This window comes from Astatotilapia calliptera, chromosome 3 (genome assembly GCF_900246225.1).
Source record: "Astatotilapia calliptera chromosome 3, fAstCal1.2, whole genome shotgun sequence".
NCBI lineage: Eukaryota > Metazoa > Chordata > Actinopteri > Cichliformes > Cichlidae > Astatotilapia > Astatotilapia calliptera.
This window is the reverse complement of record NC_039304.1, coordinates 42,864,227-42,882,128: the sequence shown is the minus strand read 5'-3', so window position 1 is coordinate 42,882,128 and position 17,902 is coordinate 42,864,227. Positions and strand designations below refer to the sequence as shown.

The 17,902-nt window shown below is 41.6% G+C and overlaps 1 protein-coding gene across 1 annotated transcript; it reads right to left on the bottom strand.

Annotated features, from left to right (window-relative positions):
* Positions 1-392: 392 nt before the first annotated feature.
* On the bottom strand, positions 393-5,622 carry LOC113009912 (macrophage mannose receptor 1-like). The gene is made up of 4 exons (XM_026148564.1): positions 5,557-5,622; positions 4,689-5,416; positions 1,351-1,707; positions 393-1,074 (listed from the first exon to the last, which is right to left on the bottom strand). The coding sequence occupies exons 2-4, from the start codon at positions 5,008-5,010 to the stop codon at positions 728-730; spliced, it is 1,026 nt and encodes a 341-aa protein (XP_026004349.1). The 5' UTR covers positions 5,011-5,416; positions 5,557-5,622; the 3' UTR covers positions 393-727.
* Positions 5,623-17,902: the final 12,280 nt, after the last annotated feature.

Here is a 17,902-nt window from a genome sequence, read left to right as displayed (position 1 = left end):
CACTCATATAGATTTCAAAGGATTTCCCTTCATAATAAAACACTGAATCACAATAAATTGGAAAAATCTCTTCAGACTTCTGAGAAAACTCCATAAACAATCTTCAAATGTATGTTAGCTACAGCTCCGGTCTCAGCTGTTCCCAGCTTCCCCTTCGCTCCTCTCCTGTCTCACTAAAAAAGGAAACCGTCATCAGGCCAAACGCCATCAGCTGTGTTCTCACCTGCCTCTCCAGCACCCTCCCGTTGAGCTCGCTGCACCACTCCTCCCCTGCAGCCGAGCCCGGGACCACACCTCCGCCACAGAAGGTTTATTTGGCTACATTAACAAACATGATCAGATTATAGAGCTCATATGGAGTCATGACACAAACATGGTTTTACCTGCTTTTAGTGAAGCTGAGGATACAATGGTGTGATACAAAGATTTACAGCACATGAAGCAGAAACATTAAAACCTTCACCTTATCTGAACTAAATACAACAAACATCCTGCTACAGTTTAATAATGAACCAATCCAGCAACAATGAAGGAAGAAACCAAGATGCTCCTGACTCTGGTAAAGGAGAGGACATGAAACACAGACTGCTCTCTGCAAATGTCTAAGCTGCAGGTAACAATCTGTTGGTCATTTTCAAACCCAGAGACTGTAAACACTGAGCACAAACACAGAGTTCACCCCAGAAAATCTACATGTGCAGCTAAGAAGTGACTTTAGGTTTAAACTTTAGTGTTTTATACAAATAAAATTAAATGTCTCATTTTTCCTCTGACTGACCCACTCGTGCTGCCCTCCTGTGGTCATGGCTGCAGACATGCCACAGGCTTCAGTCTTTCCCCCTGAAGCCCACCTCTCATAGCACACTACATAATCAGTGACCCAAAGCCACAAACGTGCAGCACAGCCGTACTGCAGTCCCAGCCACACGAAAGGAGTCGAGGCGTTTTTGGCTCTTTCCTGGACCCATCGCTGCTCCTCAGGGTTGCTGATTGTAACCAGGTCATGATGTGTCTGTCTGCAGTAATTCAAGGCTTCCTCCCAGGTTTTGTTTTCCCTGATTAGAATCAGTTTATCTGCCATAAAATCAGAGAAAACATGAAATCAGTAAAATCTGGACTTGAAGTCTCTGGATGTTTGGTCCAGTTTCACTGGAAGAACAAAAGAAAACACTTCAGTGATTCTTCAGACGAATCAGTCGCTCTACAGAGAAATCTCTGTTCCAACCATCAGCTAAACATCTTCACCTGCAGAAATAAGTAGCTGAAGAAACATACTGACCTAAATCCTCTCAGTGACTCCAGCAGTTCATCTGTTGGACAAACAGCTGAGATAAATCTGTGTAAACTCACCATCATAGCAGAAGAAAGGCTTTCTTTGGTCACATCCAGCAGAGCTCCATCTTCCTGATCTCTCTAACAGAGTCGTAGCACATTTCCTGTTGTTTAGTCCATCATTAAATGAGTCCATGTCCCAGTATCTGAAAGAGAAGTTACTCCCATCTGACCACCTCCAGCTGTCTCTGAACAGGCCGATCCACGAGGCTGTAGACTTCTGCAGCTTCTTAAACTCTTCACTGTATATCTGATCGAGTCCACTGGCCAGGTCGGTGTGATGCTGTCTGCAGTAGCTCTGAGCCTGAGTCCAGGTCTTCTTCGCCATAATCGGCATAATAATCAAATGAAAGGTTTTGTTGTCTTTCATTGTTGCTGTCAACAGAAAAACAAAAAAACATCATCTTTATCAACTAATTTGTCTTTTTCTTTCTCAGCAAAAACAAACATTTTCTCGTCTCTATATCTATTCAAACTTTCTTATCTTTTAACAGTTTATATTCATTATTAGGAAAAGCATAAAAACATAACAACACAGACAAACAAGAAATGAAAAAAACACCCAAAGGAAATTAAATACATTAAAGTGATTAGATACCTTTACAAATCAAAATAGGGGGGGTGAAGAAAAGAAAATTTAAAAAAAAAGAAGAGAAAAATAAAAAATATATTTTTCATCCATTTACCCACAGATTTAGAAAAAAGAGTGAACTGTTGTCCTTTACGCTCACTTCCTATTTACCTATTGTCCTATTGAGGACATCTTAAAAGCAAGAGGGTAGGCCGAGAAGAAAATAGGAGGGGTCCCCTTGGATCTGATTCTTAAAAATATTAGTTAGTTCTTGAGATGTGGATCTCGAAAATCTTTTGATGAGTTTGCATTCCCAAAAGTAATGAAAAAAAGTTTCTTTCTGACATTGACTACAGAAGGGGGAAATATGAGGTGTGATCTTATGCAAAACATTAGGCATCTATGTATAGGCAGAATAGGATTTTGTATTGGGTTTCTCGCAAGCAGTTGCAAGTAAAAGTGGATCTAACTATGTTAATGGATCCTTTCCACTCCTCTTTGGTATCTTGAATATTAAGATCTCTCTCCCATTTATGAATAGCGCTCAGTGTGCTGCTACTGAGAGTCTATAGAAGAGAATAAAAAGCGGAAATGAAATGGGTTCTGTCTTTTCACTTAATGAGAAATGTCTCCTTATCATCATATAAAATGAAAATGGTCTCTAGGAATATTAAAATCTGACTGTAATTGCTCAAAGTTCATCAGTGTGTTGTTTTGAAACAAGTCGCCAGTTACCCTTCATCCGTTTTTATGCCACATATGCAAATTCTCTGCTGACTCAGCCTCAGGATGTCCAAAGGCAAGAATAAAGCGCACCCAAAGGGAAGCGCATCAGTGGTCATGTGCGCATCACGCAGAGGCAGAGTGAGAGGCAAAAGGCGGCAGAGCATTGCAGGACGGTCGTGGCTCAAGAGTTGGCAGTTTGTCTTGTAGTCGGAAGGTTTCCGGTTCGAGCCCCAGCTCGGACCGTCTCGGTCGTTGTGTCCTTGGTCAAAACACTTCACCTACCGCCTACTGGTGTTGGCCAGAGGGGCCGATGGCGCGATATGGCAGCCTGGCTTCTGTCAGTCTGCCCCAGGGCAGCTGTGGCTACAACTGTAGCTGCCTCCACCAGTGTGTGAGAGTGAGTGAATAGTGGAATTATACAGCGCTTTGAGGGTCTCAAAAAGCGCTATATAAATGCAGTCCATTATCATTATTAGTTGTAACGCGTGATTACGTGAGCGTTAATGAACCTGTAAGTGTTATTATGTTTGACAAGTTAACTGGTATGATAATAGCTGTAGTTGTTTGTGCCACAGATTGTGCCTGTTAAAGCTATTTAGCCAACTTATGATTTTACAATGACCCCTTGTGGACATTGTAAAATGTTGCTGTGTCGTAGTAGATGATGGGTTATGATTGTTTCTTAGTTATCTTTGGCCCTACTAATTATAGTATTACCTGTTTCTCATATATATACTGCATCTGCTACAACTATAAGTTCACATCTGGCTGCATCACATTTGGTTTAAACATGTTAAGCTCTGATGTAACTTCCTCTATGGAGCTTAATTAAAGTCCTGCACTGCTGCAGTCTTTCAGACCGAAGACTTAGGCCAGACTTGTATACCCAGCACTTCCAGTATATATATTCTACACCATGCATCGAACATACTGCAAGACATTCATGGAACAAAGTCTTTGTTTCTCAATAAAGGAGTCACGAATGAAGTGCAGTCTTCTCTACCCAACCTGTTATGCATTTCCATCCAAACCCTTATTGTATCATAAATAATTGGGAACACTCTTAATCTCAGTTTGTAATTTGTTTTGTCACAGACAGCTAAGCTCCAAAGGGAAGAAGGTGAAGTAGACCAAGAGTCTAGGTGGGAATGAGAATTTAGATAAGCATGTAGCCACTCCCATAAAACACAGCCATGACATGCCCAATTATAAAAACTTTAATTTGGTAACCCTAAGCCTCCCCTATCAGTAGGCAGTTGTAAAATTCTAATTCTTAATCTAGGTTTCTTGCCATCCCAGATACATTTTAAAAAGACTTCTTCTATATCACAAGAAACCTTCTGGGTTATCCATAGAGGTAACCTTTGTAGGGGATATAATAAACGCGGGACAATATTCCTTTTTATTAGGCTCAAACGCCCCATAAGAGAAAGAGGCCATTTTTGCCATCTATCTAAATCTTAATAAATTTTAATTTTTTAAAACTGGTGATAAGTTCAGTTTCCATAATTCTTTAAGAACTGGTGTAATGTTTAGCCCAAGGTATGTGAAGCCACTGGGGGAACATTGAAAGGGATTAGAAATATCTGGCAAAGAGTTAATCTGATCACCCAGCGGCAAGACTTCTGATTTCCCAAAATTAATTCTGTAACCAGAGAATGAGCTGAACTCATATATAATGGGCATAATGGCTGGTATTGGTAGTTCTGGTTTTGAAAAGAACAACAGAATAACATCAGCAATGCTATCTTATGATTTGTTTCACCCACTGTTGTACTGTGCACATCTTGGTGCTGCCGAATGGCCTCAGCTAGAGGTTCAAGTGCTAATGCAAAGAGGAGATGGGACAGAGGACAACCCTGCCTCGTAGCTCTTTGCAGTGGAAACACTGATGATTGTACATCCTTAGTTATAACACAAGCTTCTGGAAGTTTGTGGATAGCTAATTTGCCTCATTCTTCAAACTGTCTCTTTCAGGAACATATGATACAACACAGATTATAAACTAAATTATAACATTATTAAATATTTTATTATATCACTGTCCACATATCCTCACCGTCATAGCAGATGAACTGAGATGTGTGAGTACATGGGTAATCAGCCCATTTGTCTTCTATTATCACACAGTTCTCAGGGGTGCCACCATAATCATTTGGCTCTCCAGCTGCCCAAAAGGTCTTATTTTCAGTGTATTCCTCCCCCGGCAGAGACCAGTGCCACCTCCTGTTGTCTCTTCCTGGCTCGCTGTACAGTCCAATCCAGGCTTGTGTTTGACTCTGTGCAGAGTCTTGAAGTCTTCTCATGTCTGTCAGGTCAAACACTTTGGCCAGGTCTGTGTAGTTCTCTCTGCAGTATGCCCGTGCTTCATCCCAGCTCATCTCTTCTTTAATAAAGTGGTACTCATACAGCTGACATGTGATGAAGACACACTGACCTGAAACAGAAGAAATACTGTTGAATATCTGCTGATACAAGCAGGAAACTCATGTTCCCATCAAACTGTCCAGTTTACAGGTCAATCCTTGATTTTCTCAGTAAGGGTTCATTTGTTTAATGAGGCCTGATCAAACTAAAGGATTTCAGGTGGAAACAATCAGGAGCCCTGGTAAAATGATCACTCACCCATCAGAAGAAGCAGAAACAGACTCCACTGCATCGTCGCTCTGTCACATGAAAATGACTTTTCTGTCATTTGGAGGAAACAATGAATCCAGCAGCTCTTCAGTGTTTGATGGACACGCAGCACTTTATATTAAACACAGATATCTAGTTTGTCACACACTGCTGTAAGAAATATATGATTGTTCTTAATAAATGATCATCTGTTTAAAATTGTCCATGAAGAAAAAAGCAACAGTTCAAATGTGGTCCACACAGCACCTCTGTACACAGACATGAAATGAGCCTGCAGGTTTGAAACTTACATCTGGTTCTTCTCTGGTGTTCATGCAGACAGCTGTGCAGTAAATAACCATCTGTACTAACACACTCTCTCTTTGTACTGAGTATTTCAATATGAACATACAGTTTTTACCCCTGATTCAAAGACACACTGTTAATATGAGTTATATACAGACTCATTTACATATTGCTACGGAAAGGAGAAAGAAGAAACATTGGACTGTCCAACAATCAGAACGAGGAAGTTTCATTCTAATATCCAAATATGACTTCCTTGTTTGTTTGGTGGTGCAGGTGCAGGGGAGGGCTATGACAGCAGAGGTACACCTGAAAAGGTCACCACTCTGTGACAGAAACATGAATATGAGTCTGTTGATTTTTGAGAATATAAACATAACGCTGCCTGTACTGATCAATATTGCTGGATCGCTCTGACGCTGACATGATCTTATAAACCTATCAAAGACTTTTTGCATGTACTGACGCAGCAGTCAATCCTGTTCAAGCTCGCCCTCCAAATTCACCCATCATCAGGTTGTCGTCCATCGATGAGTTTGTAGAGCTCAATAAATGTCTGTCAGTGCTGATTATTCAAACTGTGTTTAAAACGTGACTCATTCATTGTCAAAAATATTTCCTCTGGATATGCAATTGTTTTTAATACAGTGGCTTGCAAAAGTATTCGGCCCTCTTGAACTTTTCCACATTATTATTATTATTATTATTATTATTATTATTATTATCACAGTATTTCAATATTAAGATACAGACTTCCCCCCCATGACACAAAGACACAGTGTAGATATGGGGTTATGAAAGGACTTGTTTATATACATAGTGAGTGAGAAAGGTGACTGGAAAGGAAAAACTCAATGCATCATGGGAATCCCCCGGCAGCCTACGTCTGTTGCAGCATAACTAAGGGAGGATTCAGGGTCACCTGGTCCAGCCCTAACTATAAGCTTTAGCAAAAAGGAAAGTTTTAAGCCTAATATTAAAAGTAGAGATAGTGTCTGTCTCCCGAATCCAAACTGGAAGCTGGTTCCACAGAAGAGGGGCCTGAAAACTGAAGGCTCTGCCTCCCATTCTACTTTTAAATACTCTAGGAACAACAAGTAGGCCTGCAGAGCGAGAGCGAAGTGCTCTAATAGGGTGATATGGTACTACAAGGTCATTAAGATAAGATGGGTCCTGATTATTTAAGACCTTGTATGTGAGGAGCAGGATTTTGAATTCAATTCTGGACTTAACAGGAAGCCAATGAAGGGAAGCCAAAACAGGAGAAATCTGCTCTCTCTTTCTAGTCCCTGTCAGGACTCTTGCTGCAGCATTTTGGATTAGCTGAAGGCTTTTCAGGGAGTTTTTTGGACATCCTGATAATAAAGAATTACAGTAGTCCAGCCTGGAAATAATAAATGCATGAACTAGTTTTTCAGCGTCACTCTGAGACAGGATATTTCTAATTTTAGAGATGTTGCGCAAATGGAAGAAAGCAGTCTTACATATTTGTTTAATATGTGCGTTGAAGGACATGTCCTGGTCAAAAATGACTCCAAGGTTCCTCACAGCGTTACTGGAGGCCAAGGTAATGCCATCCAGAGTAAGAATCTGGTTAGATACCATATTTCTAAGATTTTCAGGGCCGAGTACAATAACCTCAGTTTGATCTGAATTAAGAAGCAGAAAGTTAGCGGCCATCCAGGTCTTTATGTCTTTAAGACATTCCTGCAGTTTAACTAATTGGTGTGTGTTATCTGGCTTCATGGACAGATAGAGCTGGGTGTCATCTGCATAGCAGTGAAAATGTATGCTATGTCTTCTAATGATACTGCCTAAGGGAAGCATGTATAATGTAAACCGAATTGGTCCTAGCACTGAACCCTGTGGAACTCCATAATTAACCTCAGTGTGTGAAGAGGACTCTCCATTTACATGCACAAACTGGAGTCTATTAGATAGATATGATACAAACCACTGCAGCGCAGTACCTGTAATACAGCATGTTCTAACGCTCTAATAGGATATTATGGTCGACAGTATCGAACGCTGCGCTAAGGTCTAGCAGGACAAGCACAGAGATGAGTCCACTGTCAGAGGCCATAAGAAGATCATTTGTAACCTTCACTAAAGCTGTTTCTGTGCTGTGCTGAGCTCTGAAACCTGACTGAAACTCTTCAAATAAACCATTCCTCTGCAGATGATCTGTTAGCTGTTTGACAACTACTCTTTCAAGGATATGATATGAAAGGAAGGTTGGAGATTGGCCTATAATTAGCTAAGACTGCTGGGTCTAGAGATGCTTTTTGAGTAAAGGTTTAACTACAGCCAGCTTGAAGCCCTGTGGTACATAGCCGATCATTAGAGATAGGTTGATCATATTTAAGATCGAAGAATTAATTAAAGGCAGGACTTCTTTGAGCAGTTTTGTAGGAATGTGGTCTAAAAGACACGTTGATGGTTTGGAGGAAGTAATTATTGAAGTTCACTCAGAAAGATCAATTAGAGAAAAAGAGTCTAACTTAACATCAATGGTACTAAGAGTAGCTGTAGATAATATTACATCTGTGGGATGATTATTGGTAATTTCTTCTCTAATGATAAAAATTTTATTTGTGAAGAAGTTCATGAAGTCATTACTAGTTAACGTTAAAGGGATGGTTGGCTCAAAAGAGCTCTGACTGTTTGTCAGCCTGGCTACAGAGCTGAAGAGAAACCTGGGGTTGTTCTTATTTTCTTCAATCAGTGATGAATAGTAAGATGTTCTGGCTTTGCGGAGGGCTTTCTTATAAAGCAGCAAACTATTTCTCCAGGCTAAATGATGATCCTCTAGATTTGTGACACGCCATTTCCTCTCCAGATTACGAGTCATCTGCTTTAGGGTACGTGTTTGAGAATTATACCACGGAGTCAGGTACTTCTGATTAGAGACCTTAGTTTTCACAGGAGCTACAGTATCCAGAGTCGTACGTAGTGAGGAGGTGAAATTATTAACAAGATAATCGACCTCTGTAGGGGTAGTGTTCAGATAGCTGCTCTGCTCTGTGTTGGTACAGGGCATTGGAGATGATAACAGTGGGTGGATTATATTCTTAAACTTAGTTACAGCGCTTTCATTAAGACATCTACTGTGATAAAGTCTGCTCTCCACCGCTGTGTAATCAATTATTGTAAATGTAAATGTTATCAGGAAATGATCAGACAGGAGAGGGTTTTCAGGAAACACTGTTAAATGTTCAGGTTCTATGCCATATGTTAAAACAAGATCTAGAGTGTGATTAAAGTGGTGGGTGGGTTCTTTTACATTTTGAGAGAAACCAATTGAGTCTAATAACAGACTAAATGCCATGTTGAGGCTGTCATTTTTAGCATCTACATGGATGTTAAAATCACCCACAATAATTATTTTATCTGAGCTCAGAACTAAATTAGATATAAAGTCTGAGAAATCAGACAGAAACTCTGTGTAAGGCCCAGGTGGACGATATATGATAACCAGTAAGACTGGTTTCTGAGTTTCACAGCTGGGGTGGACAATGTTAAGCATCAGGCTTTCGAATGAATTAAAAGTCTGTCTTGGTCTTTCATTAATTAATAGGCTGGTGTGAAAAATTGCTGCCACACCGCCCCCTCGGCCTGTGCTTCGAGATTTCTGGTAGTTAGAATGACTCGGAGGTGTTGATTCATTTAAACTAACATAATCATCCTGCTGCAACCAGGTTTCTGTAAGGCAGAGTAAATCAATTTGTTGATCAATTATTAAGTCATGTACTAACAGAGACTTGGAGGAGAGAGACCTAATATTTAATAATCCACATTTCACTGTTTTACTCTTTGGTTCAGATGTGGATACTGTATTGTTCTTTCTTTGTGATTTTTTATGTTTAAGTTGTTTGTTGCTGGTTTTTAGTTTGTTTTTTGTCTTTTTGGAAGCTGACACAGTCTCTATGGAGATGGGTTTTTGGGGGGGTAGCAGGAGGAGAGAAGCTGCAGAGAGGCGTGTAAGACTGCAACTCTGCTTCCTGGTCCCAACTCTGGATAGTCATATTTTGGGGGGTTTAATAAATTTGTCCATATTTCTAGAAATGAGAGCTGCTCCATCCAAAGTGGGATGGATGCCGTCTCTCCTAACAAGACCAGGTTTCCTCCAGAAGGTTTGCCAATTATCTATGAAGCCCACATCGTTTCTGGGACACCACTCAGACAGCCAGCAATTTAAGGAGAACATGCGGCTAAACATGTCACTCCTGGTCTGATTGGGGAGGGGACCAGAGAAAACTACAGAGTCCGACAAGTTGCACACTGATTCAATATTGATTTTAGTGACCTCCGATTGGCGTAACCGGGTGTCATTACTGCCGACGTGAATTATGATTTTACTGAATTTACGTTTACCCTTAGCCAGCAGTTTTAAATTTCCTTCAATGTCGCCTGCTCTGGCCCCTGGAAGACAATTGACTATGGTTGCCGGTGTCTCTAGCTTCACATGTCTGAGAACAGAATCGCCAATTACCAGAGTTTGACCCTCGGCGGGTGTGTCGCCTAGTGGGGAAAAACGGTTAGACACATGAACGGGTTGGTGGTGTACCTGGGGCTTCTGTTTAGGACTATGCTTCCTCCTCACCGTGACCCAGCCGCCCTCTTTCCCCAGCTGCTTGGGGTCTGCCGGGGAACAGCTAGCGGGGCCTACGCTATCTTCGGCTGCACCAGCTACAGGGGCCTGCCTAGCTACGGGTGAATGAAGGGTGCGAAGCCGAGTCTCCAATTCAGTAATCCTGGCCTCCAGAGCTGCAAATATGTTTTTTTAAATTTGTTACAGGTATCATTACTGCCAAAGGAGGCCGAGGAGTAACTAAACATCTGACACAATGAGCAAGAAAGTGCAGGAGGGACAGGTTAAGTAGCCATGGTGCTAACGAGTCGGCTACGAGCTAAGCTAAGCTAGCGAAACAGTACAGAGACAGTGAGTGAACACTTTGGCTATAAATTAGGTAGTGAGTACACAGAAAGTGTGCTTCGGATGAAGCACGTGAAGATTATACTATGAAAGAAGAATGTATTTAAAAGTTGTTAATTAAATTGCTAAGCAAATAAGCTACTCAGAAACACCACTGTGTTTCAGCAGGAACAGGAAGTGATACTCTACCACAGAGCGACCGAACACCAAGTGACAGCGCCACCAAGTGAGATGTGACAGCAGCCTATGACTCGATTTTACATCTCAGGTTTTAAATACCAGTCCCTACATTTGAAAATTAAGCATGTATGAAAGTACATGTCAATATCACATTTGGTTTTCAGTAAATTCTGAAGAAATAATTAAATTATCAACCTTTCCTTCTAACTTTATATTACATCATTGAAAGAGTCTCCAGTCTTACACCTGTAGGTGTAACTAGACTGCAGAGTCCTGGCACTTAACACTGCATTACTCTGTCTGTGTCTGAGGACCCCCTATCCTTGGGGTGGACCAGTTTTTAGCACAGCATGCTTTCGGTTTAAAACCCACTCATACAAATTTAAAGAAGCTTGGAAAGGACCTCTTTGAGTTTCTTGAAGATGTTTCACCTCTCATCAGATGACGTTTCTCCGGACCCTGCAACCTTTCGGGTAAATTTATTTCTGATGGTTCACAGTAAAGCCTTGCAGAAACACAGGTTTTGATTGTCAGGTCCCAGGACCCTGAGACTGGACGTCTGTTATTTACACTAAAATGGATTAATACTCTGGTTTTTACCTTTACTGTTTCTCAAAGGGTTAAAAGTGATGATGATTTAGACTTTAGCTGCAGGATATTTTATTCAAGCCATTTAGGACGAGCAAAGCAAAAGAAAAAGCAAATAAATAAAAGTCACAGTTTAATAAATCACCTGAATTACACTAATCAACTTAATCTACTTTGAGCTGATGTTGATTTTGTTCATTTATGGAGGAGGAAGGCTGAAGAAGATAAAGCACAACAGGATCCAAGGATGTTCTTATCTCTGTGTTGATGATATTTGACTAGTTGATGATAGTCACCCAACAGGAAAGCAAGTGTGATGTAACCCCAAATCCTCCTTAATTAATCGTCTAGTATGGCAACAATGAACAGAGAAAAAGCCAAAAATACTAAATCAATTTGCAGGTTCACAGTTTGGGCTGCGGTTGATTGCTCTGCCATCATCTTACATTTAGTTTTAGTTAACTAAAAGAAAGATTATGATCACGGTAGAGTAAACACAGGAGAAGATTAGACACCGAGGTAGGGACAAACTACGATCACTCAGAACTGAAGGGTATTAAACTTCATGAAAGAACTAAGAACCTCAGAGCTGGAAACTAAACGATCCCATAAGAAGTCCTATGTACACTAAAATCAGACATAAACCTCTCAAAGAATCTAACCAAACTGAGAATATCATTAACAGACAGTCCAAAACATAAACCTGGCTAACTGACCCAGGGCCGTAACAGCAGGTCTTTGTGATTTGTTTTCCACCTTTTCAGAGCTACAGACTGAAGTTTCTGGCCATTCTTCTTTACATAACCTCTCCAGTTCAGTCAGTTCGGATGGAGAGTGTTGGTCTTCCCACAGTTTTTCAGCAGTATTATAATCTGGACTTTGACTGGGCTGTTCTAACACATGAATATACTCTGATCTGAAACCACTCCATTGGAGTTCTAGTTCTATTAGGGTCATTTTCCTGTTGGAAGGTGAACCTCTACCACAGTCTGCAGTCTTTTTCAGCCTCTACAGGTTTGTTTTCAGTATATTTATCTCCATCCTTCCTCCCATCAGCTCTGAGCACCAGCCCTGTCCCTGCTGAAGAAATGCTGCCACCACCATGCTCCACTGTGGGGATAGTGAGGTCAGGTTCCTGTGGAGTGTTAGGTTTCCACCACTCGTAGTGTTTTGCATATAGGCCATGAAGTTCAGTTATGGTTTGACCAGACCATCTTCTGCAGAGTAAAGGAGGGTGACTGCAAATGCATGCCAAACATTTCAGACTTTTATTTGTAAAACCCTTTGAACACCATGGATAATTTTCCTTCCACTTCACAATCCTGAGATAATTTATGATGGTCTATCACACATTTAAACACAATTAAGGTTGTGGTGGTAACATAATCAATATGTACAAGTTTAAAGGCTATAAACACCTTTTCACTGAACACGTTGAGCTATATAGCATGTCCAGAACATTTAAAATACTATTTAATGTAACCATATGTCAGGGACCAAGCAGTAAAGCATAAAGGACACAGGTGGTTTTAATTCAAAAAATGGGTTTTATTGACCCAAAAATATGAAAATATATTTAACAAAGCCAAAACTTAAACAGGCAGACCAATAAAAGAGGTCAACTCAATAGACTAAACTCAAGATAATAATTAACAGAACCTCAAACAAACATATGACAAACTGACCTGCTGAAATGACACACAGGGGGACTTAAATACTGGTTTAGCTAAACCAAATGACACACACGGGGGAAAACAAGATGGCTGCCATATAACCAACTAATACAAAACATTTAAACAAACATGAAACACCCCCCAGGCAATGAAGCATGTGGTGCAATCCAATTAGGCTGTCAGTAGTACTTCAGGTCTCCCAGCCCTTTGCCACACCTTTTGCCAGACAGGAGGAGACACCAACCCCCAGGTAACTCAAACAAAGAAAGATGTATTAATATAACATAAAACAGAACTTTGACCTTGCAAGGTTAATATGTGTGCATGCCATATAAACATTGGAAGGTGTGATGGAAAAACGAATACATTTAATAAAGAAACAATATTGAACAATAAGTAGATTTTAAAGTAGTGACTGTAAATTAAACTAAAGTGAACAGCGGGTGGTGAGGTGTGGAGCTTACCATGTGTGGCATGCCATCACACACCTCCCCTCTTCAGAGCTCTCGCTGGAACAGCGAGAGAGATAGTCAGCAGTGAGGTTCTCCTTGCCTGGTACGTGGTGGACAGTGAATCGGAATGGCTGTAAGGCCAGGTACCAGCGGGTAATTCGCCCATTTGTGTCCTTCATCTTCTCAAGCCACTGGAGTGCTTTGTGATCAGTTTCCAAGGTGAAGTCTCTTCCCAGTAAATAGTAGCAGAAGGAGTCCAGGGCCCACTTGATCGCTAAGGTCTCCTTCTCTACTGTGGAATACCGAACTTCCCGTGGAAACAGTTTCCGGCTGATGTAAGCCACTGGATGGCGGCCTTCCATGGTTTCCTGAAGGAGGACAGCTCAGTCTGTAATATGAACGGTTCCTCAAAGTTGGGACTGTACAAAACCGGTTGCTTACTTAGTGACTGTTGTATGTCATGAAATGCTGCCACTGCCTCCTCTGTCCACTTGATGTAATTGGGGGAACGTGATCCCGTCAGGTCTGTGAGCAGAGCTGCCCTGTTGGAGAACTGAGGGATGAAACGACGGTAGAAACCTGCCATGCCCAGAAAGGATCTCAGCTGCTTCCTTGTTTGGGGCAGGGGGGATGATTCCATGGCCTCGATTTTGCTGACTTGTGGCCTGATAACCCCCTTGCTGATGACATGGCCCAGGTATTCTGTCTCAGCAGCGGCAAAAACACACTTTGACGGATTCACCGTCAACCCAGCTGAGTGCAGGTGGTCCAGAACAGTTCGCAGGTGTTCCACATGCTCCTCCCAGGTGTTGCTGTGGAGGCTTGGGGGACTTCTCTATAAGCAAAGAGTAGATATGGCAGCCATTGATCCCAATCGTTACCACTGTCGTTGACAAACTTCCTGAGCATCTGTTTCAATGTCTGGTTAAACCGTTCTGTCAGCCCATCAGTTTGAGGGTGGTATGGTGAAGTTCTCAGACTCCGGATACCCAACAACTGATAAACTTGCTTTAACAAAGTAGACATGAAGTTAGTGCCTTGATCAGTTAGTATTTCTCGTGGAAACCCAACTCTTGCAAAGAACTGCACTAAACAAAATGCAATGGGCTTGGCCTTTATAGATTTTAAAGGGAACACCTCAGGATATTTTGTGGCATAATCTGTTACAACAAGCATGTAACGATTTCCTGCTTTGCTCCTCTCAACAGGCCCTACAATATCCATTCCAAGACGCTCAAAAGGAGTGCCAATGACAGGGAGAGGTTGGAGTGGAGCTCTATGGGGGATTTTAGCAGATGTTATCTGACACTGTGGGCAACTTTTACAAAACTGAGCCACATCTTTGCTAAGACCAGGCCAGTAGAAATTATGTTTGATGCGAGCTGTGGTCTTGTGTTTACCAAGGTGGCCAGCCCACGGAATAGAATGCCCTAAGGTGAGAATGGCGTTTCTAACCTTCTGGGGAACCACCAGCTGCAGCACCGACCCCTGCTGACGATAGAGAATGTCATTTTGCAAGATGTACTCACCGTTAAGAACCTGCTCCACTCCAGGTTCCTTTTCTTTGGCCTTCCGGAAAAGAGATATTAAAGATTGATAAGATTTTTGGAGTTCAGCAATTTCAGTTGGAATATTAAACCCTAGGGGTGACGGTGTTGGCTCAGCGTCTGTTAGTGTATCCACAGGTGAAAATTTGAATTTCTCCTGCCTTCTTTGTCTGCGGGTCTTCTGTGGCTTCACCACAGTTGTCTCAAACTCCTCATTAAAAAAAAGGCAGGGCACTCAGGATCTCAGAGTGGGTACTGACTTGCTTAGCCTGAGCTCTGGTAACAGCTACATTACACTCCTCAGTCTGCTCAGATTCCAACAAATCAAAAAGCACAGGAAGGTCACGCCCTAACACGGCAGAGTAAGGCAAACTGTTCACAACAGCCACATTCAGCAGATACATCTGGTCCTGAACTTTAATGTAGATGTCAGCTGTCGGATATCTTTTCTCATCTCCATGGACACAACAGATTGAAATTGTATCACTGGTGCGAACAATATTAGGTGGGGCAAAATCTGAGTGAATAAGAGACCGAGAACTGCCAGAGTCAAGAAGGGCATTGAGTAGAACCCCATTCACTTCAATCTGACTCATTTTGATGGATTTGTCACTCTCCTGCTCAGGATCAGCATTAGAACGAGGGGCAAAGCACATTTGCACCATTTTAGCAGAATTTCTTGGGCACATAGGTTTTGTATGGCCCTCTAATCCACAAAGATAACAAATGAGCTTCTTACCAGAGGCCTTTGGTGGTCTAGTGGTAGACTGAGAGGTCTTACTGGTGCTTGTATTTGCTGAATCCAGATGGTTTTGCTGAGGTATCTTCCGGGTGTCCCTCGATGCCTTCCATGCATTATGGCTCCATGCTTGCCCCTTCTTTCTGGCAGCAACAAAAACATCAGCTAACCGAGCCGCTTCCATTGCTGAACCAGGGTTGTGTTCTCTGATCCAAACCTGAAGCTCAGGAGATAACATTCTGAGAAACTGCTCCAAGATTATAGTTTCACCAATGTCATGAATAGTTTTACCCTTCGGCTGGATCCATTTCCCATAAAGCTCCTTCAGTCTCGCATATAGCTCGCGAGGGCTTTCATCTGGTTGAACATCCAGGGATCTGAATCTTTGCCTATACGTTTCAGGGTTAATGTCATATTTTGACAGAATAGCTGATTTCACTTTATCATAGTCTAATGAATCATCAATGTCCATGTGAACATAGGCACCTCTAGCTTTACCAGTAAGCAAGGGTATCAAATGAAAAACCCAATCTGATTTCTGCCATCGATAAGCTGTAGCCATACGTTCAAATGTGATCAGGAAATGTTCAATATCATCAGCTTCAGTTAATCTTTCCAATCTGCCCTCTATTTGTAGGGGAAACTGAAATGCTGGTGAAATGGCTGGATTGGAATTAGTCATAACTGGTTCAGCCTGGGCCTGCTGAGCAGAGGAAGAAGGATGAATATCAAACTCTAATGATTCAGAGCGAGCTTCTGCAGAATCTGATGGTGATGTTCTGACTTGGATTTCTGACTGCAGAAGTCTAAACTGATGTTGAAAGGCTTTAAATCGCTGTTCTTGTCGTGCATTTAACTCACTCTGTTTTGCATCCCGGACATCCTGTTGTTCCATGTGAGCATGTAGCATATCGACTAGATCAGACAAAGTAGGCTCCTTTTCCGCTCTCTCCACAACTTCAGTGACTCCTGAGGCTCCATTTTCCTCCTCTTCGCAGGTTTGCTGAGCAGATCCCTTTTTCTTTTCATTCTTGCCACCACGATGCATTCTTCTTCCTCATGGGGAAAAACAGAAGAAAGAAAAAAAAGACCTGTGTCCAATACTGGATGATCCCACTGCTGCCACCAATTGTCAGGGACCAAGCAGTAAAGCATAAAGGACACAGGTGATTTTAATTCAAAAAATGGGTTTTATTGACCCAAAAATATGAAAATATATTTAACAAAGCCAAAACTTAAACAGGCAGACCAATAAAAGAGGTCAACTCAATAGACTAAACTCAAGATAATAATTAACAGAACCTCAAACAACCATATGACAAACTGACCTGCTGAAATGACACACAGGGGGACTTAAATACTGGTTTAGCTAAACCAAATGACACACACGGGGGAAAACAAGATGGCTGCCATATAACCAACTAATACAAAACATTTAAACAAACATGAAACACCCCCCAGGCAATGAAGCATGTGGTGCAATCCAATTAGGCTGTCAGTAGTACTTCAGGTCTCCCAGCCCTTTGCCACACCTTTTGCCAGACAGGAGGAGACACCAACCCCCAGGTAACTCAAACAAAGAAAGATGTATTAATATAACATAAAACAGAACTTTGACCTTGCAAGGTTAATATGTGTGCATGCCATATAAACATTGGAAGGTGTGATGGAAAAACGAATACATTTAATAAAGAAACAATATTGAACAATAAGTAGAATATTTTAAAGTAGTGACTGTAAATTAAACTAAAGTGAACAGCGGGTGGTGAGGTGTGGAGCTTACCATGTGTGGCATGCCATCACACCATATAAGGAGATAATTTTTTAAAAAAAAGTCAGTGTGGCATGAATGAGGCATGGCCGGTCCACATGTCGGATTTCAGAACCATTTTATTTGACGCGGTGGCAGGTAATGAGCTACCAGCCACACATACTTCACACCACAACAACTCCCCACAACCCTAATTCCCCTTATTTAAGTCGGCGGGCGTAATTGCATATGTCGCGCAGGCGCATCAGCCTTCTCTGTGAGAGAGGGAGTCGGCCCGGACCGTCAGCACCGCCGACCACCAGTTCAGCTCACAAACAGCATTTTTTCTGTATTAAATGTTTCTGTATTAAAGGTGATGTTTCAAACATCGCTCACATAAGTTATCATTTTAAGATCATTTAATTTAGTTTGTGAGCAATGCTTAGTTCAGGTTTCCCCTCCAGCCAAAATCCGTCAAAAAAGAAG